We start from the raw sequence: 24586 nt of genomic DNA on the forward strand, positions 1-24586 counted from the left end.
ATTTTACTTAAGGATCTATCTGAAAACAAGAACATTGTAGAGCACATATTTTTCTCTCATATAATTTTTGGAACAAATGAAAATGAATCATGTCTCCATCATGCAGAATATAAAATGTTACAATGCCTGATGTCTTGTCTATGCTTTGCCATCTCCTAAGGAGACATTTGGCAATGTCTAGGGACATTTTTTTTGTGGTTACCCCCAATACGTTTTTAAAAATTTTATTGTTGTTGAAGTACAGTTTTTTGCCTTTTCCCCTCACCCCAGCCATCCCCACTTCCCTCCCTTGATTCCACCTGCCCTTGGATTGTCCATGTGTCCTTTATAGTTGTTCCTGAAACCCTTCACTCTTTCCCCCCATTATTCCCTTCCCTCTCCCCAAATAAAATATTTTTAAAAAAGAATAAAAAGGAAGAGAAAATCCAGAACAGGACCAAATTACCTGATAACTTTATGATAAAGTGGTGTTTTAATTTAGGAAGAAAGAAGTGGATTCAGTAGGGCTGGTTCAGCATTTGAAGGAAAACAGACTTTCTATCTTATACCAAATACAAAAATACATTCTAGATGAATTATAGATTTATATATAAAAATCAGAACAATTAAAATATCATTTAAGAAATCTGGAGTGGGGAAGACCTAACCAAGCCAGCCTGGAAACCCACTAGATGTAAAGAAAGAGACAGATATTTTACAAGCTTTCTAAATGTTGCAACAGGTATAACAGATGTAATATCCCTAAAAATGCATATATAGGTTGATAAGAAAACATACCCCTAAAATGGATTAAGGATTAAAGTTCATAAAAGAGGAAATCCAAATGGCCAATAAGTATGAAAAACTATTCAACTTCAGTAGCAGCCAGGGCATGCAAACACCCCAAAGCAAAAATGAAAACCCATTTTTCAGTGAAGCTGGTGCCTGAACTAGGGTAGGGGAGGGTTTCAGAGAAGTTTGGCTTTGAGGACAGTCAGGCTGCAGAGGACTAGAAGAGGACTCCATCTCTCTCTGGCAATCTCTCTCCCTCTGCCTTCACACACACACACTAAATGTGGAAAGTAAAACACACTGATAAATAAAGAAAAACTAGTCAACCTTGACTAGTGTAGCTCAGTGAGTTGGGTGATATCCCTCAAACCAAAAGGTCACCGCCTGGGTTGCAGGCCAGGTACCTGGTTGGTTGAGTGCGGGAGGCAGCCAATCCATGTTTTTCTCCCTTTCTTTCTCCCTCCCATCCCCTCCCTCTAAATGATAAATAAATATAATATTTAAGAAAAAAAAGAAACACAAATTAAACTTAAAATACAATTTTCACTCATCTAATTTGTAAAGAATTCTATAAATAATTCTTTAGATGAGAGAATAAACACACACACACACACACACACACACACATATATATATATATATATATATATATACATACTGATGGATGAAACATAAGATGGTATAATCTTCTGGAAATCAATGTGCTAAAAATCATGAAAATGCACATATCCCTTGGCTCTGCAATTCTATGTGTGTGCATTCATCCTCAGGAAACAGAAACTAGCTCTGAGATGCACAGAAAGATGTTTGATGGGTAGTATGGATCTGAGGGGAGACAGAGAATCAACAGGCTAGAGCAATGATCTCTGGACTTTGATTTTTCAATAATACATTTGTTCTGAGTGCTAATATATACAGTATAAAGCATACACCCCAAAAATATATTTTAAAAAAGATATTTTACAAGGATAAATAGAAATTCTAACATTTTCTTCCCATACATCAATGGATCATTTCCGGGAGGACACACTGCTTACCCTGTGGACCACAGGCAGTCTCTGTGGGAAAAGTGTCTGAGGTTAGTTGGGGCAAAGGGAATGTGTGAAGTCAGTGAAAAGTGAAGCAGTCAAACCTTACAGAGAGACAGGCTGACCAGGCTGGAAGAACTACAGAACGTTTAAGTTCTTGGGACCACAAGAGGTGGGGGAATGAAAACATAGATCTAGTTTGATCAGTGTGTTAAGGTCTTGGTCACGGCCGAACCCTGCATGCATCCTCTCGCTCTTCTCTCTGCCCCACCTCCCCACTTGAAGGGATCTGGTCCCATGATGACAGTCTGAAAAAGAAAAGCAACATAGAAGTGAAGCCAATGATAATTAAAAGATGAAGACACGTGGTCCATTTAAGAGGACCTTGGGGGAAGGTCTTCACACTTCGGAAGAGACAAGATCATAAGGGAAAGAATCCTAGTTGTCTTTAAAGAGTTAATACGAGCCTGTGAGCTGGGAATTAAGTTTTATTTCTCCTGCTACCCATGCATTAGCCTGGGACTGGAGCAACTGCAGCATCCTGTCACCCAGGTTGTTCTCCCAGTCCTGGAAGGGATGATGGAGAAAGAACAGGGAACATTGAATAAATCATCCTGGAGCTTCCCATCAGCCACAAAAGCATGCACTATCCTTGGGCCAAGGCCCAAGGCTTTAGATAAGTGACAATTGAAAGGACTTGGGTTTCTACTAACTATAGTTAGTTGAGTAACTTTGGGAAGTTTGCACAGGCTTTAGAATTGCTTCTTTCCTTTATGAATTCAGAAGATACAAAACAAAGGTGTAGCAAATACCCCCTCAAATCCCTTAAGAGAGAATGAACACGAATATCGTGTGAGGTAGCTTCTTGTTTGACAGACCAACAGGGAAAGTGGTGCCATGTGGAGGGATGCCCACTGGTCTGATACCTAGATGCCAGCTCACTCCAAGGGCACTAGGCTGCCATCGATGGCATCTGATGCCCACTCAACCTTAGTCAGAGATGCACAGCTGGTACAGACCCTTGCTTCCTCTGAAACAAGTGTGAAAACACCACCCTCTGAGAGGATGGCTGAGGAGACTCCACCTGGGAGTTTCCACTCAGCCCATTATCTGTTCCGATTTCTGCCAGTGACCTCCTGTCAAGGGATACTTTCAATAGACTAGTTTAGGAAGTCACTGGAAATTCAATGAGTGGCTGGTTAAAAGTTTAACACACCATGAAAATAAAAGTCCTCTGTACCAGCAATAACCAATAACAAAGTGCAGAAATAGATCCCATTTGCAAGAAAAAAAAAAGCCAGCCAAAGTCATCACAAACTGTACCATTTATACTGCTTCCGTATGGAGAACAGCATGAAACGTAAATGAGGAGCATTAAAAGAACAAATCAAATTGGTTCGACATGCCACTTTCCTAGATGATAAAGCTCAGTACTATAAAAATTTATTCTCCTCAAGTTAATTTATAAAGTCAATATGCTCTCAATCAATACCCAAGCATGATCATATATCCCACTTGATACACTAATTCTAAGTCATCTGGAACACAAAATGAATGATAAAAAATGAGGGGGGTTTACTCTCTATAACTTTTTATACATTTTATTAAAATGTATATAAATTTTTATCTATAACAATTTATTGATTTTTTAGAGAGTAAGAAAGAGAAACATTGAGTTGTTGTTGCACTTATTATATATTCACTTGTTGATTCTCATATATGCCCTGACTGGGATGGAACCTGGAAAATACAACCTTGTAGTATCGATGTTACAGGAGAAATTCCCAGAAACTTGGTTCTTCTTGCCAACTCAGTAAAGAATTACAGGCCAGTGAGCCTACTAGTATGCAAGCAAAGTTTATTAATGCTAAGTTCAAATAGGAAAGCAAAAGCAAGGGTGGCTAGAGCAAGGGTAGCCAGAGGCCAGGTGACTGGCACCCAGGTGGCCAGAGGTGACAGAGGTGGCCAGGGGCCCCCAGCCAGAGGCCCCCTATGTGGAAAGAAAGCTCCAAGAGAGTCCTTTCATATATAGTTGGGAGGGTGGGGGTAAAAAAGTTATATATTGATTGACAGGTAAAGGTGGTACCTACTTTCCCAGGGAGATGTGACTATCTAAACGTAGTTATGGGTAGGAGTCTGTTAGCCTAAATCCTTATCTTGATCTAGAGTCTATTTGTTCATTTTGCATAAATAACAGGAGGCAGGCAGTTAACCAAAGTTGTTTTATGGGTTTTTTCTTGGGGGATTGTGGACCCTCTTCCCTTCCCCCTTCCAGCCTTTGATGAACACAGTCTCAAGGTTTCCCTTTTCCCAGCTAGTGAAGATGATACACACGGACTTTCAGGGACTCTCCCCTCTCCTACACTATCATAGTTTTGCTTGTTTGGGATGTCTGGAAGCCTTATCAGACCAAACTCAGGATTACTGAGTCAGTGGGTGAGCTTTTGCTTTTCACCCCCTGTATTAAGTTCTTTGCTAAATTACAATGGTGAAGGCCCTTCCTTTATTTTCCTCCTGGCCACTCATTCCACCTTAACTGGACAACACTCTAACCAACTGAGCTATCTGGCCAGAGCAATTTTAAAGCACATCATAAAGCTTGAGGGATTTAAAAATCGTGTGGTATTTGTGGAACTACAGAAAAATGAATTAAAAGAACAAATGAAGAGTTCACAAACAACCCCACTTAGTACACACAGCATTTTAAACCTGTAAGGAAGGGCTGAATTTGTCAATAGAAAAGTTGATGCAATGGTTTTCCATTTTGTGCGTGGGGATCTAAACCCCTACTTCCTCCCACTGACCAAAATAAAAATTAAAAACTACCTGGAAATAAATCTAGGTAAATTAAAGGGCTACATGGAAAAAAAAAAGAAAATACAAAACTATGAAAGTAGTAAAAGAAAATATAGGCATATATGCTGATACACTTCCAAAGGAAAGTATTCTCAAATAAGACATAAATCACAAGAAAACCAGAAAAAAGTAAGAACACCATAATGGTAAAGATGACCGATTAAGTTTGAACCCATCAAAATCTAAAACTCTAATAAATAAAATTAGAACAACTGAGTTTGAAAAAGAATGTTTGTAAAATTTATTAACAGCAACATAAGGAACTCCAAAAATTAATTTAAAAGAATAGTATCTGAAACACTTTATTTTATATTATTTATTTTTAGAGAGAGGGAAAGGAAGGGGAAAAGAGATGGAGAGAACATCAATGTGAGAGAGAAACATCATTGGTGGCCCAAAACCCAGGCATGTGCCCTGACCAGAAATCAAACCATGACTTTTTGGTTTGCAGGCCGAGGCTCAATCCACTGAGCCACATCAGCCAGGGCTGAAACACTTTTTTTACTACTATTTTTAAATTCGTAGATGAAAAATAGCCCCAAAGAAAAATTGGCAAAGGACATGATCAAGCAACTGACAGGACAGGAAATAAAAATGGCCCCAAAACATAAAATGATGCTTAATCTCACAGGTAATCAGAAAAATGGAAACTTAAAAAATGAAATGTTTTGCTCAACAGCTTGGTCATAATTAAAAAGATTAAAAACATCACGTGTGGGTGAGGGCACCAGGAGGGCTAATAGGTATTTTAGAAGCTGGTATACACTCTGAGGGCAACTTAGCAGTGGTTTTTTTTTTAATATATTTTATTGACGATGCTATTCGTTGTCCCATTTCCCCCTCTTCACTCCCCTCCACCCTGCACACCCCCTCCCACCCACATTCCCCACCTTTAGTTTATGTCCATGTGTCATTAAGTTCTTTAGCTTCTACATTTCCCACACTATTCTTGCCTGCCCCCTGTCTATTTTCTACCTACCATCTATGCTACTTATTCTCTGTAACTTTTCCCCCTCTCCTCCTCCCACTCCCATGTTGCTAACCCCCCATGTGATCTCCATTTCTGTGGTTCTGTTCCTGTTCTACTTGTTTGCTTAGTTTGTTTTTGTTTTTGTTTTAGGTGTGGTTGTTAATAATTGTGAGTTTGCTGTCATTTTACTGTATGTGTTTTTTATCCTCTTTTTCTTAGATAAGTCCCTTTAACATATCATATAATAAGGGCTTGGTGATGATGAACTCCTTTAACTTGACCTTATCTGAGAAGCACTTTTTCTGCCCTTCCATTCTAAATGAAAGCTTTGCTGGATAGAGCAATCTTAGATGTAGGTCCTTACCTTCCATGACCTGGAATACTTCTTTCCAGCCCCTTCTTGCCTGCAAGGTCTCTTTTGAGAAATCAGCTGACAGTCTGATGGGAACTCCTTTGTAGGTGACTCTCTCCTTATCTCTTGCTGCTTCTAGGATTCTCTCCTTCATTTTAATCTTGGGTAATGTAATTATGATGTGCCTTGGTATGTTCCTCTTTGGGTCCAACTTCTTTGGGACTGTCTGAGCTTCCTGGACTTCCTGGAAGTCTGTTTCCTTTGCCAGACTTGGGAAGTTCTCCTTTATTATTTGTTCAAATAAGTTTTCCACTTGTTGCTCTTCCTCTTCTCCTCCTGGTACCCCTATAATTCAGATGTTGGAACATTTAAAGATGTCCTGGAGGTTCCTAAGTCTCTCCTCATTTTTTTGAATTCTTATTTCTTCATTCTTTTCTGATTGTATGTTTTTTTCTTCCTTCTGGTCCACTCCATTGATGTGAGACCCAGCTTTCATTCCATCACTCTTGGTTCCCTGTGCATTTTTCTTCATTTCACTTAGTGTAGCCTTCATTTTTTTCATCTAATTTGCAAACAAAATCAACCAATTCTGTGAGCATCCTGATCACCAGTGCTTTGAACTGTGCATCTGATAGGTTGGCTATCTCTCGGTCACTTAAAAGAATCGGTTCTTGGGCTTTCATTTCTTTTTCTGTTTCAACCATCTCCATCTCCCTCTCTCTCTCTCTCTTTTTTTTTCCCCCTTTGGTCTGGTCATGCCTGTTATGTATGAGGGGCAGAGCCTTAGGTGTTCACCAGGGCGGGGCAACCCAGTAGCTGGGTTGTGATGCTGTATGTAGGGGCGGGGTCTGAGAGGGAACAATGGCGCTTGCTCGGTTCTCTGTGGACTTCAGTCCCTTCTGCCACTTCCCCCAAGCAAACTGGACCTTGCTAGTGCTGATCCCGTGTGGGTGGGCTTGTGCACCCCATGGGTCTTTCCAGCGACCTCTCCTGTGAGGCTGGGAGTCTCTCCCTGTGCTGCAAACCCCCACAGGTGTTTTCGATAAGTGTCCCAAGGCTCTATTTCCCAGCACTGGGATCCTGGGTTGTGCGCAGTGCCTTGCTTCACAATTGCTGCCTCACTGGGTCTGCTGGTTGTCACCCCTTGGCCGGGGTTTGTTGGCCACTGCTTGCACACCCAGGGTCTGCCCACTGCGGTCTTATGGGCCTGGTCCCAATGCTTTTTGTGCCTCGAGACCTCTCTGCACCCAGCTGCCCAATTCTGCCCCTCCTACTGGTCTGGACGAATGTGTCTATTTTAACTCCTTGGTTGTCAACTTCTATACAGTTCAATTTTCTTTCAGTTCTGGTTGTTATTCTATTCCTAAATTGTTGTTGTCCCTATCTTGGTTGTGGGAAGAGGCACAGCATGTCTAGCTATGCCTCCATCTTGGCTGGAAGCCCCTCAACATATTTTCTGATCTCTTTTAGTCTTCCCCTCACAAGTACCCAGTTCAGCCTGGCATTAGCATGTGCCCCTACCTATTCACAGTTCCTTCTCCCTTGCTAAATCTGGCTTCCTTTAAAAATATACACTCAAAATGTGTTGTTTAATGGGCACAGGGGTTAATTTTAGAAGATGAGTTCTGGAAATTGGTTGCACAACAGTGTGAATGTACTTACTACTACTAAAAAAAGTACACTTAAAAATGATAAAGATGGAACATTTTATGTTAGATGTATTTTACCACAACTTAAAATAATTGGAAGCTGATTTACGTTAAGACTTAAATCACACCATTCCCACTCCCCACATCTTCTGTAACCAGCCTGCTCCCTCCTCTGAAGCCCTGGAGCTTGTGGTATATCTTTACAGTTCACAAGGCTTCATCGTCACCCACGTTCTCACACTCCCAATAACTGTCCACTGGCTTATCTTCCCCTCCCAATTTGGCTGAAGCACCTTACTCAGTAAACATCTGCTATTGATTGGCCTCAGAAGCAAAATCAAAGTGCAAAAAAAAAAATGATAAATCATAGTAACTGCTTTAATATTAAAATATTTATTTTTCTAAAAGATCACACAAAAGTTGGGAAAGGAAAGAAAGATGTTAACTAGCCTGCATCAAGATCTGAGCTGACGAAGGACAGAGAGCTGCCTAAAGAAACTGGTAGCTGGAGCAAGGGGCAGAGCTCAGCACAGCCGCATCCAGGGTCAGCCAGGTTCACGGCACCACCAAGAGCAGAGGGGACAGCAAACTGCTGGCCCCAATCACCCTCCTTTTCAGAGAGAAAGCAGGAGATCACTCTTTGGACATGTTCTTGATGGTCTTGTGCTCCTTCATGGCCTTCTCCCACTCACTGCCGTTGAACTCCTCAATGACCACACTCCGCACGGTGCCCTCATCCAGGCAGTGTGGGGCAATTCCTGGAGGGAAGTGGCACAGAGAAAGGGGTCCCCAGGATGCGTGAGACCAGGTGCTGTACTGGGTCTGGGTCAGTCCTCACCTGCAGACATAGCTGTATTGCACAGGAGGCTTTCCGAATGATATACTGGAGTTTACAATGTCAGCCTCGGGGCTTATCATCCTCATCTCCTGGCTGGGGAGTGGGCTTCCTGAGCCAAGGGGTGGCCAAGGCCAGACTTCAGTCAGCACCAAGCTGAGAGCACAGAAGAGTAGAAAGATAGCCTACAGCGATCTTGGACTGACAGGCCTTTTCCAGGGCTAAAACAGGTAACTCTCTAAGCCTTAAATACCTCACATCAGTATAGGACATGACATTTTCCAAAAGCTTTTCCTGTGCCTCAAGGGAGGTGAAAAGGAGTTTCTGTGTGACACATGAGGAACACACAGGGGCTACTAAAGAAATGGGCCAGAAAGACAAGGGTGATGTGGGACTGCCTGCCACAGGAAGGTCATGACCACAGCTGTCCCAGCATAGCTCTGGAGGGGCTCTATACAGGGTCTAAGATGCCTCAGGAGCGTTCTCAATGCTGCTTTCCACTCAATTTGCCCTGCAGTTGGCTTCATTCTGAACAAATGTTTAAAGATTGTTCTCTCCCTCCAGATCCAAGTCAGACTTGAAGAGGGACTTGTGGTGGGGAGTTCTCCTGTTTGTGTTGTGAACTAACCAAAAATTTTTAATGGCATTATCAGTGCTCCTCATTTTTACTTTCTTTATCCCTTTAGCCACTGTTGTTAAAATTCCCTCCCCCTTTCCACCAGCCCACCCTCTCGCCATTCTTTCCTACCTCTCAATGTCGGCCAGGTGGCATACAGTGCTGGCAGCACCAGTAATGAGAATCAGGATCTGGCTGGTACCTGAATGACCAGAGCCAGTCTTACATCCCATTGTTTCAAAAAGGCTCCACCAAAGAGCTCTGTTCATCCAAAACATGCATGTGGAAAAGCCTCACCAAGCAGGAGGCCAGCCAAGGGTGCCAGTGCCCACCTTTCTCAGCAGCATGCCCACCCAGGGCGACCCCAGGCGACTGTGTACCCCTGGGCTATGGCCGAGGCCCGCACTCACCGAAGCCACCAGGGTTGGAGCGGGGTGTGTAGAAACTCTGCACACCACACCTCTTACAGAAGGTGTGCTGCGCCTTGTGGGTATTGAACGTGTACGTGGTTATGCTCTCGGCTCCCTGAAGGGAAACAGACAGACGGGTGCACTCTTTACAAAGAGATTTTTTTGGGGGGGTCATTTAAAAAATATATCTTTTAAAAGGCTCAGTGGGTTGGGAATCCCTTCTGTAGGGCTCTCAGGACAATGAGGACATATCCAATCTCCCAGAGACTAGAGGCTTCTCTGGGGCAGGTAACTGCCCACACGGCCTGGAGATGCATCAGTGCAGGTGGGTCCCGGACCAGAGAAGTGGCAGCTCACACCTTTTCTTGGGTCAGTTGCACACAGAGCAACTCAGCTTCGTGCCTTCTCTGGCCCATGGGAAGACAGAGTGCCCTGTTAGTGGCAGGCAGAGAAACGTCTGCTCCCTAGGGGCTGCGCTAAGGGCTGGCTCTCCCTGTCCACACACAGCACTGCTCAAGGTCTTAAGAAAACTGTTAACTGTATTTGAATTCATCTACAAAAGACAAATTAAGAAAAGAATATTTGCCAGACATCACAGACAGAGGGCTAATTTCCTAAATAGATAATAACAAATGGGAAATTGGGGAAAGGATGTGACCAAATAGTGAAAAGAAAAAACAAATGGCCTTTAACCTGTGAAATGATGTCTACACTCATAAACTGCAATGAGATACTTTTCAGTTTCATGGCCAGGGGAACAAAAATAAAAATGTTGTTTAACCCAGCACTGAGGCATATGAGGAGAAACATGCACTCTTGTGTATCAGCTGTGGGAATATAAACTGGTGAAATCTGGTATCTGCCAAAACTTTAAATGAACATATCCTTTAACACAGCAACTCCACTTCTAGAAATTTATCTTTCATTTAAAATTCCATATGTATCCAATGTCACATGTATACAGATATTACAGTACTGTTTGTAAAGGCTTAAGATTGGAAAAATTGAAAATGTCCATCAATAGAAGATTAGTTAAAGCAATTATGGGCACTCATAAAATGGAATATTCTGCAACTTTTGAAAAGAATGTGGTAGTTCTATTTACAAATACTAATATGGAATAATCTACAAGGTTACAAAGTTAAGTGAAAAAGCAAAGCATAAAACCATTTGTATTGTATAAAACCATTTCTATTTTTTTAAGATACACAAAAAGAGGAAAATAAATAAAATAAAAAATAAAATTAAAAAGGGCACACATGCTGGTGTGTGTGTGTGTGTGTGTGTGTGAGTGGTTGGGCTGCAGGCCTTTGCATTCCTCCTCCCTGCCACCAGAACTCCCTTGGAGCCTTGTACCTTCCAGAAACAGAGCTCCCCAAGGGGCCTGGTCTCACCCCATAGCCACTTCACCACAGAGAAGCAGCAAAGAACAATTGCCAATTGGTCTGGAACTATCCAGAGTTTTCTGAGCATGCACTTTGCCCCAAGAAATTACTGAGAGGAACTGGGAGCTGCCTCACACCCTGCTTTACCTCTTTTGTTACTGGAGGTCACCCAGTGATGTTCAGACCCTCATTCCCTGGTTATTCTGTGTGTCCACCAACCTGACCACAGCCTCCTGCTCCTCACTAAAATGCCTGGCCTGTCATCATCCAATTGCTATGTTCTCAATGTCTCTGGTCATGTCTTTGTGCCAAATCAGAAATCACCACTGTCCACCATGATGACAAATGTAACAGTCACATCTCTTGACCATTGTATTCTTATTCTTCCTAACATGACCTCTCAATGCCACTCCATCCATTTTGGAACACCTCCCCGAGGACACCACACTCTCCTGTTTTTTCCTCCTCTCAGGGCTCTCTCTGACTGCTGGCCTGCCCCAGGGCTCTGTCCTCAGCTCCTGCCCTCTGGCTACATCTCTGCCCAGCTGACTAGTCTGGCTCTATACTCCATCAACAAGGCAACAGCCACCAAACCAAAGCTCCTGCTCTGATCTCTCTCCACAAACCCAGGCTTTAGCACAGCTGCCCATTTCCCCTCTCTGTATAAATGTCCAATAGGCCTCTTCAACTGAACTTTCTCAAAACAGAGCTCTTCATTCCAGCACCCCCACCTGTGTCTCCCACAGGGTCTGGTATCTCTATTCACCTGGTCGCTTAGGCCCAACACTGTGGCTGTGACTGACTCCTCTGTCCTCCTCATCTGCACACCCAACCCTTCAGAGTTCTAGTCAGTGTTTTTCTAGAACAGTGGCTCTCAGAGTGGGGTCTTCCAGCCAGCAGCATCACCTGAACATGTAAGAAATGTAAATTCTTATCCCCCCACCCTGTCCCAAGACCCACAGGACCAGGGGTGGGGCTCAGCTGTCTGTTTTCAACAGGGACTGTGTACACATTAGGTCTGAAAACCACAGCTGTAACACATTTGTCCAGTTACCTATTCAAAGCATAGCTCCAATCCTCTATGTTCTTTCCATCTCCACGACCGCCATCCTGTTCCAAGCTACCATCACTTCTCACCCCAAGCTGTCCCCATCTCTGCATTCACCTCCTTACAGCCCATTCTCCACACGGCAGCCAAAGAGAGCTTTGAAAACACTGATGCAGGCTCCTCATGGCCCTGCTGAATACCTCCACAAGCTTCACACTACAGAAAAAATAAAATCTACTTTCTTGTCTGCTCCTGCCTCTCTCCAACTTGCTCTAGTCTCCTCCATCACCTCCACCCCACCAGCCGTGGGTCAGTTCCTCAGACACTGAGTCTGTGCTCCTCACACCTTCCACACTGTGTTCCCCTTGGCTGGGGCATTCCTGCACATGGACCCATCTTCACCATTCTGATCAGAACACCAGAGGACCTTCCTGACTGGTCTACACCAGCCACCTGGCAATCTTCTAGCATGTTGCTGTCCTTTAACTCCCTATACAGCACTACTGGATTTTTTCTTATTCGTTTTTTTCTGCCTCCCTGCTATAGAATGTAAACTCTAAGAAGGGCCTTGTCTGTCCTGTTAATTGCTGAGCTTCAGTGGAACAGTGCCTGGCACACAGTAGGTGTCCTATAAATACCTGTTGTATGAATAAGTTTTATACTTACTTAAAAAAAAACAACAAATATATATGTTTTTTTAAAAACTAAGTACTATATATATTTGTACAAAGTATATATAATATGTATATTTTGTTTATATACAATATATAAGTACAATATATAAATATATATTTGTTTTTAAAACGAAGTGTAAAATATATATAAATATATAACTATATATCATGAATCATTATACTGTATATCTGAAACTAATATAAATGTTGTATGTCAACTATATCTCAATTAAAATAAATGAATAAAAACAAATAAACAGCTGAAACTTGCTCCTTCAACAGACTGGAGCCAAAAATGAGAATATTGCTCTAAAGCACAAAAAAATACATTGATAAGCAGGACCATAAAGAAAAAATAAGGAAAAAAATATCAATTCCAAGACCCTAGAGTCCAAGGCTGCACTTGGTGGTGTCCAGAAACCATCTGTCCTGGGTGCTCGGGAGCAAAGGTGAACTGGGGCCACAGCCTCCAGCAGGCATCTCAGGAGAGCACACTGGCGGTCCTCTGGGCTTATGGGAAAGATGAGACAGGCATGCTGCCTGCCTGTCCCACCTCCCCTAACTGTCATATGGAGGATCAAGGAACTGATAAAGAATAGGACACAGGCCCTGGCCAGGTAGCTCAGTTGGTTAGAGCATCGTCCCAATGTGCCAATGTTGCAAGTTTGATCCCTGGTCAGGAAACATATAAGAATCACCAGGAGAGCATAAATAAATGAAACAACAAATTAATCTCTCCCTCTCTCTCCCTGTCTCCCTCTCTCCCTTTCTCTTTCTCTCTAAAAGCAATATTTTTTTCCATTTTTATTTAAAAGTTTTTTAAAGGAATAGAAGACAAATCAGCCCAAAGTATCTGGGATTAAGTCTCTCACTACCTAAGAAAGACCATTACTCACACATGCATTCACTTAGTCTTTCCTGAAAGACACTGAGTATCTCCTTAATGTCAAGCCTATGAGGTCAGGAGCTGTGCAGACCCGACAAATGATGGTGTTTGGAGACCCTCACAGTCTAGTAAAGGAGACAAACGTGGAAGCAGATGATTACCCCAAAGCACAGATATGTCAGACCACAATGGGGGCAACCAAGGGGAACCAAGGATGGAATGAAAGCCCCGCCTCATGTTAGCAACGGTGTGCCAAAGCCCTTCTAAAAGAGTGCCTACTGCTGGACCACAGATTTTATTTTTAAGAGAACTGAGCCTAAAAAAATATTTTCTAAATTATCAAAAATTTATACACAGGAAGATTCACCACAGTGTTGTTTATGATTGGGAAAAAATAGCACTTAACCTCTAAGTTCAAATACTGAGATTCGTTTATGGTAGATCCATATAACGAAACATGGTGGGAACACAGGAACAGTGGGGTGGGTAAACTCGGACACAGTGGGGGAGGAAGAGACTGAACAGTGGAGGGAAGACTTTTCACTGTATATATGGCCTTTTGTACCTTCCAAACATTGTACCGAGCACAAAAAATTTCCCACAATAATAAAGTTTAAAATATATTTTTCATTGGAAAATGCTAAAGCCAATTATAAAACAAAAAGAAAGGTAAAATCCTACTTTGATAAAAAAATATATAGATGTATTTATCTGTGTAGAAAATAATGCACAAAGATATACAACAAAATATTTTTAATGTTATTTCTTTTCTTTTTAAAGATTTTATCTATTTAGTTTTAGAGAGAGGGGAAGGGAGGGAGAAAGAGAGGGAGAGAAACACTGATGTGTGAGCAATACATCAACCAGCTGCCTCCTCCAGACGCCCTGACTGGGGACCAAACCCACAACCCAGGCATGAGCCACACCAGTCAGGGCTATACATCAAAATGTTAGCAGTGGTTACCTTTGATTGATAGGGTTTGGGTGATCTTACTTATTTGAAAATATTTCCTCAGTAATATCAAATAGGCATCCAAAATATAAAGGAAAAAATAATACAACCTTTTAAAAATAAACATGACACCTGGTGTCCAAGAAAATTAAAGCCCCAGAGCGGCCCTGCTGTGCTCCTTTCCCGCTGCACTCCAGGGGGTGTGCTGTCGGTGGGGGACTCACCCATGGGCTCTGCATCTTCAACCCTGCTCTTAGCACTAACCTTCAGGAGCTTGAAGCGAGAAGCAGGAACAATGAAGTGTCTATTTTGCTTCTTCTTGCAAACACTGCAGCTACAGAAAGACAGAGCAAGTCCCAGGTTGTGAACAGCCATTTGCACCCTCTGAGTGCCCGAGGGGCCCAACCTGATCGGCTTTGAGAGCCTGCTGACCCCAGAAGTGAAGCTCCTTTCAACACTATCCAGTGAAGGGGGAGCTCAGGCAGATGCATGGGCCACCTGGGGTCTCTGCCACAGGTCTCACAGCAGGCAGTTGAGACATGCAACTTTGGAAAACCAGGGCCAAGAGTGCCACCTTTCTGCCTCACCCACCCTGACCCCCACCCCGCCCTGCCTGCCCCTGGCTCACTGCAGTGAAGGAACCCACTGCGTTCTAAAGACACCTATATCCAGCACAGCACAGCCTGATACCTCTAGGGCAGCCACACCACAGGTGGACAAGGAAGGCTCTGTCTCCCTCTCTCCTCATCCACACAGCACAGAGAGCCTAGCTCCAAGGAAAACAGGTCCTGGGAATCGCCATCTTTGGAATTCAATCTAAACCACCTCTTTTCAGTCCACCTTCAAAAAAATTCTAATTTAGTACAGAATCTTCTATCTAGAGGATCCTCTAATCCTCTTGTATAGAATCCATGGTGCTGTCCTGGCCAGTGTGGCTCTGCTGGGCATCGTCCCACAAACTAAAAGGTTTTTAGTTCAATTCCAAGTCAAGGTACATGCCTGGGTTGCCAGTTTGGTCCCTGGTCAAGGCACATACAAGAGGCAACTGAGCAATGTTTCTCTCTCACATTAATGTTTCTCTCCCTCCCTCTCTTTGTAGAATAAAAAGAATCCATGGTGCTTCTCCAATCTGGACTCCACTCTTAGTAGCCTGGTCAGTTCCCCATTTGAGTAATTCAATGGTGTATTTTTCATACATAATTCAGGTACCAGCTAGGGGCAAGAGGTACAGAGGCCAGAACCTGTAGTCCTGGTTCTGTCACAATGCCAGGGCAGGTGCTAAAAAGCAGGCCCCCCTCCCCAGAGCCTAGAAGTGCTGTCTGCCTCACCTGGAGGATAGAGTGAGAAGGCCTAGAGAATGGAGAGCTCCAGGTGCACACACCCATTCATTTACCATCCTTATCCCCCCTACACTGAAGACTGCCCAAGGCGTTTCACTCAGTGCCCAGACTGACTGACCTCCAGCTAACCGCTCCCTCACCCACCAGCAAAGCTGTCTAAGGGGTGACCCTCCCTGGCACAAGCCATAGGACCCTGCTCTGTGTCACCTGGAAATGAGCTCTCTCCCCATGTCTCTCATGCACACACAAAATAGATTCAGTTATTTTTAGCCTCCATCTTTTTAAAAAAATGTTACTATTAAAACTTCTAGTATATGCTACAGGAGAAAGAATAGAACAATGAGCCCTTAAATACCCATCACCTGACCCCAACAATTACCAGCTGTATGTTGATTCATCTATACCCCAACCCCCAGCTGATGTTGAAGTTCTTTTCCACTAGCTTGGGAAGAGAAAACACTCACTTGCAATCAAAGATGTGTAAGTCTGCCGAGGCCCAGACTTCAAAGCGAACTGCTCCACAGTGGCAGCCTCCTGTGTGTTTCACCAGGCCCTGGTACTCACTACATAAAACAGAACATCAGAAGGGTAAGAATTCCTGAAGACTCCAGCAGGTCCCCACTGCGCAGTGCGTGCTTCTTCTCTCTTCTGTTGTGGAAAGAAAGCAGCAAGATGGACAAAACTCTTCTCCACATGACAACAGATGCCCCTGCTTTTGAGGAGGAACTGTGTGTGAATTCATAAAAGAAAGGTTTCGGTGCCTTCTTTGTCCATGAGCTTTCGGCTTATACGAGAACTCGCATGAGTTCCATGCCTTACATGTTAAATGGCAAAAGAGAGCATTCCAAAAATCTGGGACAAGGCAGGGTGGGAGCACTAGTGGGAATTCTAATCCCACCACTCAAACATTTTTATTTATATGTCAAATATTTACTAAAAATTTTTACAAACCAAGTGTACTGCACTGAAAAGAGCAGTAACCGACATACAGCAGGCATGGTTCCTGGCCTTGAGGGCCTTAGGTAGCCATCAAACAAATTACCCAAATAATATTCAAATGATTGTGATAAAGGTGGTCAGGCCGCAATAAAAAAGAAAGACACGGAGACCCAACCAAGTCTGAGGGTTCAGACAAAAGCCTTCTGAGAAAGTTACAACGGCCCTTACAATTTTGCTATATTCCCCTCCAGTATTTCACATATACATTATTTTTTGCAGAGGTAAACATACACACGACATACAACTTTAATCCTTTTAAAACTTACTATATATAAGCAAGCCCTTAAATGAACATGACTAAGATTTGATAAATATCATCAAAATGCTTTCCAAAACAGCTAGACACTCTTATCAGTCATCAATGAGAAAGCATTTCACTCTACCTTTCAAGTAATAATTATAGGAAAAACAGCTTGCCGTGGTTTTAATCTGCATTTATTTGGTTATTAAGACTACATGGGGGAATGGGTAAAAAGGTGAGGGGGATAGAGAGGTACAAACTTCCAGTTATTTTATAACTGGGATTTACGAAGCTGCTGCACGGGGAATACAGTCCACAAGAACCCATAACCCTGTGTGGTGACAATTACTGGACTTGGGTCATAAGGCGTACAAACGTCAAATCGCTATGTTGTACACCTGAAACTAAGATAATGTATATCAGTTATAATCTTTTTTAAAAATTTAAAGACTGAATGCTTTATCATGTTTCTTTACAAGCTGAATCAATTAATTTGACGTAAATTTTTTCTGCACATACAACTAATGCTTCCTGTAAAAACTTAAAACATCACAGCATGTGGTAACATTAAAAATGATGGTGAGTTTCGGTTTCTTATAGGTAAAAAATATTCAGTCTATAGTCCAAAGTGATAAAAAGTGAAGTACACAAAAACCCAAACAGTGTGTCTCTGAGGAGCAATTCTCACTAAGAGAATTTCTTCTGGAACAAAGACAAGGAGCATTTTTATTCAATTGGTAATCCTCAAGTTGTTAGGCAATTGCTAGGTTGTTCTTGTTTCCTCTAGGGTTTCAATTGTTCTTTCCAATTCATAAAATAATCGACACTGAGAGATATTATTAGGGAGCTAAAATATTTCTCTGTAGCACAGCTGTTCTCCAGAGCAGGGATCTATATGCTATCACATTTGGAGAAAACAAGGCCGACCTTGCCAAAGATAATATTAATAGCCCCTTCCCAACACCATGGACACTCTGTAACCCTCCTTTGGCCACCTAAGGAGCTGGAGGTGTTTTCCTGCAGTATCAAAGCTGTGGGAGCGCAGGGAGAGTGCGCCGCCCAGGAGCATCTGTGGTGGACAACAGAGAGGCTCCCCCACCTTAGAGACCCCGCCACGCTCCTGAATTCCAGCACCTCTTTGTGCGCGTTCTAATCCGGGATGCAGCAACCCCTCCCCGCCGCCCCGCTCCCTCCCAGCGAGCGCCTGGAACAAAAATGGGATCTCGCATCCCAGTTGATTCAAAACTTCTATTAAGCTTTTCTCATCCCCATACCTTTTCCCTCCCACACCTTCCAAAAACACCTGTGTAAATATAAAAAGCAACTCAGGTATGAGGAAAGACGTGGCATTTATCTTCTTTTCACTAGGAAAGACCCGAGCACCCTTTGACCGCCAAGGCAAGAGATGCGATGGCTGTCCAGGGAAACACCCTTCGTGTCCTAGGGCGCCGCTGAGACCCTGTACAAGATCCAAGGCGGCACCCCAACCTTTCCCGATGAGAAGCCCCTACTCCAGGCAAGGCCGCTACAATTAGGAACGAGCCTGGTGCCACCGGGGAAAGCGAAGCGATCACATCACGGGTAAAACACAGAACCTAAAATCTGCCCCAAACCCGCAAGTAGGCAGAGGCGCACGGCAGGCCCACTACCCGATTCCCCGGCTGAGGTTGTCAGCGTGGCCCAGGCTCCCCCGCGCCCGGCCCAGTAGCACTCACAAGGTGTCCAGCAGAAGCTTAGCGGCACCCTCAAAGGTGAGCTTCTGCCGCTTCTGGAACGTCTCCCAGCGCTCCCTCTGGTCGCCCAGGTCCAACGTGGCCCCTGAGGATGTCGGAGTCACCGGGGTCGGGGGCGGGGGCGGCGGCAGCAGCGCAGGCTCCGGCTCCCCCGGATCCGCCTCCTGGGCCAGCAGCGACTGCCTCGGCCGCTGCTTCGCCGACGACTTCCAAGTCGCCGCCAGGCTCCTGCTCTCCGCTTGGCCCGCGGGACGCCGTGCGCGGGTGGCACCGGGAGTCGAGGCAGCGGCGGCGGGAGCCCTTGAGGCCCCAGGCCTCTTCTGCCCGCGTGGCTCAGAGGACGCATTCCTCCTTGTCTGCCGCATGGCTCCCGCAGCCCCGCGTTTAGGCCTCACCGCCCGCGCGTCCCCGCTGCCCCGCGCGCGCCCTTACCCGCAGACCAACCTACACGCCCAGGGGGCGCTGCGCCCGCCAGCCCCGGCCCTGGCCTCCAGCTTCGGTCTTTGTCCCTGGCCTGCCTCACCTGGCTCCTCCCCACCGGCTGCGTACTAAACGGAGTCTCAGCTCGCCTGCTGGCCTGCCTGCTGGCCTGCCTCCGGGCCTGCACCTGCCAGCTGCAACATGCAGGCCGAACAAGACCGCGCTTCAGGCTCGGTTCCCGACACCCAGAACCTGTTTGCACCAGCAGAGGTGCCTCCGCCTCTGAATCCAGAGGGCTGCTTCTTTCCTTCCTGACCTAAGGGGTCGTGGGTCAACCCTGAATTCATAGCCACATCCCAGTGGGGAACCTGCAGTAACTTCGACTCCAAGACGAGGACAGTACTTAATCTAGAGCCAGCGTGCGCCTGAAATGAGCTAGTGTGTGTAAATGGCCTGGCACCGGCTACCTGCTGGACAAAGAGCAGCCGAAACCACAGTTCTTAAACTTCGCCTTTCCCACTTTACATGAAAACTCTGTGTGTGCGTGTGTTTTACAATTTATTAATTCTAAAAAAAAAAACTGTTTACCATGGACAACAGGTTTTTTAGAATTAATGAACGAATGAAACCCTGACCAAATTACATGATTATGGTTTTATTGAACACAACACCAAAGTTTGAAGCCAAAAATCACAAGAACCAGTGATGAAACCTAGATATTTTATTCATATATTCAAAGAAATAACATTTTCTCTAACTCACTCTCCTTTTTTGTTTTCTATTTAATTTCAACTTTCTTCCTTATTGTGTTTATCTTTAGTTTAATAGTTTACTGAATTAAATACATAATTCATTTATTTTCAGTGTTTTAGTAATAAAATATTAATAACTATAAATTTTCCTCTAATTATAGCTTTAGCTGTATCCATTAGGGTTTTATATGGTGTTCTCTAAGAATTTTCTAGATAAGCTGTCTTAATTGCTTTCTTAATTACTCAGTCATGAAATCAGAGTTGTCCAGATTTGTTCTTCAAGATTATCTTTGTCCTTCTAAGTCCTGTGCATTTCCGTAAAGTATGGAATCAGATATTAACTTCTACAAAGCAGCCTGCTTGATATCAACCATACTTCTCAGACCCTCTAATTTAATATTCCTAACTTCATTCCTTTAATTTTTGTTTTTGCCATGCCAATAGCTTTTTCTAAAGGAAATGTTTTAAATTTAAAAAGAGAGGTTTAAAGAAGAGCAAAGAGAAAAACAAAAATAAATAACTGAAAACAACAAAAAATAAAATGAAAATGAAAAAAATATTAAAAGAGAAAAAAAAGAGTTCCAAGAAATGTAATAGGACTCACAGCAATGATTATTTCTGAGATCTATGAGATTTGAAACATAATTATAAAAGGCTAAAACCAAAGAATTCATTCCTACATTTTCCTTTGTTAAAAAATTCAGATGATTTATCACATCAAGAAAGCTTAGCCCTGACTCCTATGGCTATTGGTTGTGCCTAGTCTGGCAAAGAGAAAGGTCACAGGTTGGATTCCTGGTCAGGGTAATCCATGCCTGGGTTTCGAGTTAAGGTTCCCTGTCAGCTCTCCCTCTCCATCTCCCTCACTTCCCCTCTCTCTAAAAATAAATAAATAAAACCTAGGAAGAGAGAGAGGGAAGGGGAGGGGAGGGGAGGGGAGGGGAGGGGAGGGGGGAGGGGAGGGGAGGGAGGAAGGAAGGAAGAGGGAGGGAGGGAGAAAGGGAAAGTTCAGGCTCTGGCCAAGTAACTGAGTTCGTTAGAGTATGACCCCCATAATGCGAAGGTTGGAGGTTCCAACCCCCAAAGCATGTACAAGCATTAACCAATCAATGCATAAATAAGTGGAACAACAAATTGATGTCTCTCTCTCTCTCTCCCTCCCTCTCCCCCCTTCCTCTCACTTTCTAAAATTAATCAATAAATAATAAATCTTTAGGGGGAAAAAATGTTACTGTGGCCACCACCTTAGTTGTTCTCTGAATCACTGCCCTTCCTCATGGTATGAGCACCACACCAAGGACAGAAATATGTCTTCATTTGGTGTCTTAGGGTTTTCCTGCATGTCTGTCTTGATTGCTCTATACTCAGATAATTCCCATTCCAACCTATCTATTGTCAGGTTCGTGCCAGCAAACACCAGAGGTCCAATAAATTGAGCCTGATATCACCTTCAAGTTAAACAAATATTGTGGGGAGATTTCTACCAGGATAATTGGGTATATTGGTTGTTGAAATGGCTTTGATAGATTTGACCTCAGGAAACTTCCTGGCAAGTCCACTGGCATTCTGATCGATCAGCGCACAGACGGGAATCCCTTGTTTTGTAAAGGTTCAAGATCACACTCAAGCCCTCTCCAGCTTTGGTAACTTCCTGAACACAATCCTTTCCTGAAATCTGCAAAACTTTTCCAGATTTGTCCTTCACTTCAGTTGCTTTCCATTCAGCCAGTCTCTGCTGCCTGTACATTTCAATAGTTCCTTGGTCTTCCTCATTAAATTTGTCTTTACTATCCTCCAGTTCTTCCAAAGTCGTGTCATCGTTTTCACAACTGACTGCTGAAGGGCTCGTTGCTCTTCCTCTTCTGCCTCCTTTTCCAGTTCATTTAAACTTTCCTTTGTGGGCAAGATGCCCTATTTTTTGTATAAGATGTCATTCCACTCACTGTCTGCCCTGGAGTTCTGAATTTTGTCTCAAATAGCTCGTGCCAGCCTGGCCGAGGCAAGCCCCTCTCCACTCCCCCTAACCCGCCGCCTGTACCAGCTCTCTTTTGCCCATGCGCCTATTCCTTTAATTTTTTTTTCATTCTTTCACTCCTCCTCAGAATTAGACCAACTAATATTTTTCATATTACTCTAGTTACTATTTGATGGAATCAGGTCAACTTAATTCCTAGAATCATACTGTTCAGGCACATACCTTTTTAGTTGCCTGCTTGGGTTTGGGGTGTGCAATAACTTGATTCAGCTGTTTTCTTCACTTCAAGCCAATTTAACAGTATAATACCTTTAAGATAAAATTCTAATTCATGTTTTCCATTTCCAAATCAGGCTGAACCTTACATAGACTGAAGTGTTTTTACATATATGCACAACTTCACAACCACCACCCAGATCAAAACAGAACATTTCTAGCATCATAAATGGGTCCTTCGTCCTCCTCCCAGTCAGTCCTCCGCATGGATGCCCACTCTTGCTTCACCACCATGATTTGAACTTCATATAAATGCACGTATACAATATGTACTCTTGCGTATGACTTTAGTCAGTGTCAGGTCTGTGAGTTTCATCCATGTTGTTCATGTACCTATGGTTCATTTATTTTCATTGATGTGTAGTATTTCAGTATATGAATATAGTACATTTTATTTATTCTTTTTATTGTCAAAGGACAGAGTGTTTTCAGTTTTGGACTATTATAATAAGGGTGCTATGACTTTTTTCAATCAACCATTTTATTTTCCTCAAGATCTTGTGTGACAGGAAAGAAGGAAGAACTGTCCAGCCAAGGAAGAACTTGGCTGGACAGTTCTTGCTTGGGGTCTCTCATGCAATTTCACTGCGATGTCACTGAGACCACGGTCATATGAGGTGGCAAACGGCTGGCCCTCTAAGATGGCTTCGTTTCCATGGCTAACAGTTGATACTGGCTGATAGCTGGGAGATCCATTGGGCCCTCAACTGGATTACTACCCCGAGCCTCTTCATATGGCTTGACTTCCTTGGGTAGCCTCAAGAGAATTGACTTTTTTTTTTAATAATTGGCAGCTCAGAGTGCCAAAAATGAGAGACCTACTCTACAAGATGGAAATTTTGCCATTGTGTTTTTGTTGTTGGGTATTTTTTCTTATAAAAATTTTAAAATCTGCTGGGATTTGGGCTTGAAGTTGCATTGAATCTGTAGATCAACACAGAGAGAACTGACTTAACAGTATTATGTCTTCCAATCTATAAATATATCTCTCCATTTATGAAATCCTATTTAATTTTTCTCAGCAATGTTTTGTAATAAATGTAATATCTTTTGTTATCCCTAAATATTTGATATTTTGTTGCTAAAATTGTATTTTTACATTTTATTTTTTCACTTGTTTGTTGCTAATACATAGAAAACAATTGGTTTTTGTATACTGACCTTGTACCCACTGACCTTGCTAAATTCACTTTTTTGTCCTAATAATTTTAATTTCCTCTTAAATTGGCATGTTAAACTGTTTCCCATTTCCAAGCAAATTTTTAAAAAAATCTTTTGGTGGTTGATTTCTAATTTTATTGAGCCATGTTTGGTGCAAAACATCAATGACTCCTACATTGTCTTCATAGATTATATAAAATTATGAATTTTAACTACAAGTATGGAAAGTATATATTTACATTATACATAAACATTAATATTATGTGTTTTATATAGAATAGTCTCTTAGCACTTTTTAATGTATCTGGCCTTGATTTCAACTTTATCTCATGACAATACCCCATTCCTGCTTTCTCTTTGTATTTATATAATCGATAGCTAACTCTATCCCTTTGTTCTCATTTCTTCTTTAACTTCCAAATGCAAATGATCATAGGTGGATTTTTAATACCTCAATATATCTTTTTGTTTTTAAACAGGGGAATTTAGCTCTTTTGCAATTATTAGACTGGAACCTTTCTGTTTTTGTCTGTCCATTAATTTATGTTTATTTTCTACTTTACCTTGATGTTGATTCTTTTTCTTTGTATTGGCTTGGGAAAGTTTCTCTTCACTCCTTTGTTGCCCTCCTGTTAATTTGGAAGTTCTAATCTGTCTCCATACTGCTGGTATTTCTCTTCCCATACCTAGTAGTTATGATGAAACCTGTATCCTTCTACTAATATTTCAAAATTGACCAATAAACATGTTTCCCAAAACATTTCACCTGCTCACACACCTATCCCTTCACCTAGATATAATTTTAGAAATTGTTACTTTACTTCCCCACTTTCCTATAGACCCCTATGCCCAACTCCTCCAAAGCATATCTTCTATATGAAGTCTCCTTCCTGAACATTTACACCATGTATTCCTCTCTCTCTCTCTCTCTCTTTTTTTAAGATTTTACTTATTTACTTTTTAGAGAGGGAAGTGAGGGGGAGAGAGAGAGAGAGAAACATCAATGTGCGGTTGCTGGGGGCCGTGGCCTGCAACACAGGGGCCGTGGCCTGCAACCCAGGCATGTGGCCTGACTGGGAATCAAACCTGCGACACTTTGGTTCGCAGCCCATGCTCAATCCACTGAGCTACACCTCCTCTCTCTTTTTAAAAAGATTTTATTTATTTCTTTTTCAAGAGAGGGTAAGGGAGGGAGAAAACATTGATGTGACAGAGAAATCCATCAGTTGCCTCTTGCACACCCCCAACTTGTGACTA

General features: G+C 42.9%; 1 protein-coding gene and 1 pseudogene across 3 annotated transcripts; both read right to left on the reverse strand.

The window, feature by feature from the left end:
• Positions 1-8000: 8000 nt before the first annotated feature.
• CENPV (centromere protein V) lies at positions 8001-19280 on the reverse strand. Of its 3 annotated transcripts, none has more exons than XM_045824609.1 (6): positions 18728-19277; positions 16237-16335; positions 14697-14766; positions 9488-9602; positions 9210-9279; positions 8001-8384 (listed from the first exon to the last, which is right to left on the reverse strand). In XM_045824609.1, exons 1-6 carry the CDS (start codon positions 19108-19110, stop codon positions 8360-8362), a joined length of 762 nt encoding a protein of 253 aa, XP_045680565.1. In that variant the 5' UTR covers positions 19111-19277; the 3' UTR covers positions 8001-8359. The 3 variants fall into 3 exon arrangements, with proteins under 3 accessions (XP_045680565.1, XP_045680564.1, XP_045680563.1); XM_045824607.1 differs by lacking the exon at positions 8001-8384 and adding an exon at positions 8399-8617 and having other exon boundaries at positions 18728-19280; XM_045824608.1 differs by lacking the exon at positions 9210-9279 and having other exon boundaries at positions 18728-19274.
• Positions 19281-21162: 1882 nt separating this feature from the next.
• Positions 21163-21973, reverse strand: LOC123809127 (annotated as a pseudogene).
• Positions 21974-24586: the final 2613 nt, after the last annotated feature.

This window comes from Phyllostomus hastatus, unplaced genomic scaffold, assembly GCF_019186645.2.
Source record: "Phyllostomus hastatus isolate PE091 unplaced genomic scaffold, TTU_PhHast_1.1 phas_scaffold_55, whole genome shotgun sequence".
Taxonomy (NCBI): domain Eukaryota; kingdom Metazoa; phylum Chordata; class Mammalia; order Chiroptera; family Phyllostomidae; genus Phyllostomus; species Phyllostomus hastatus.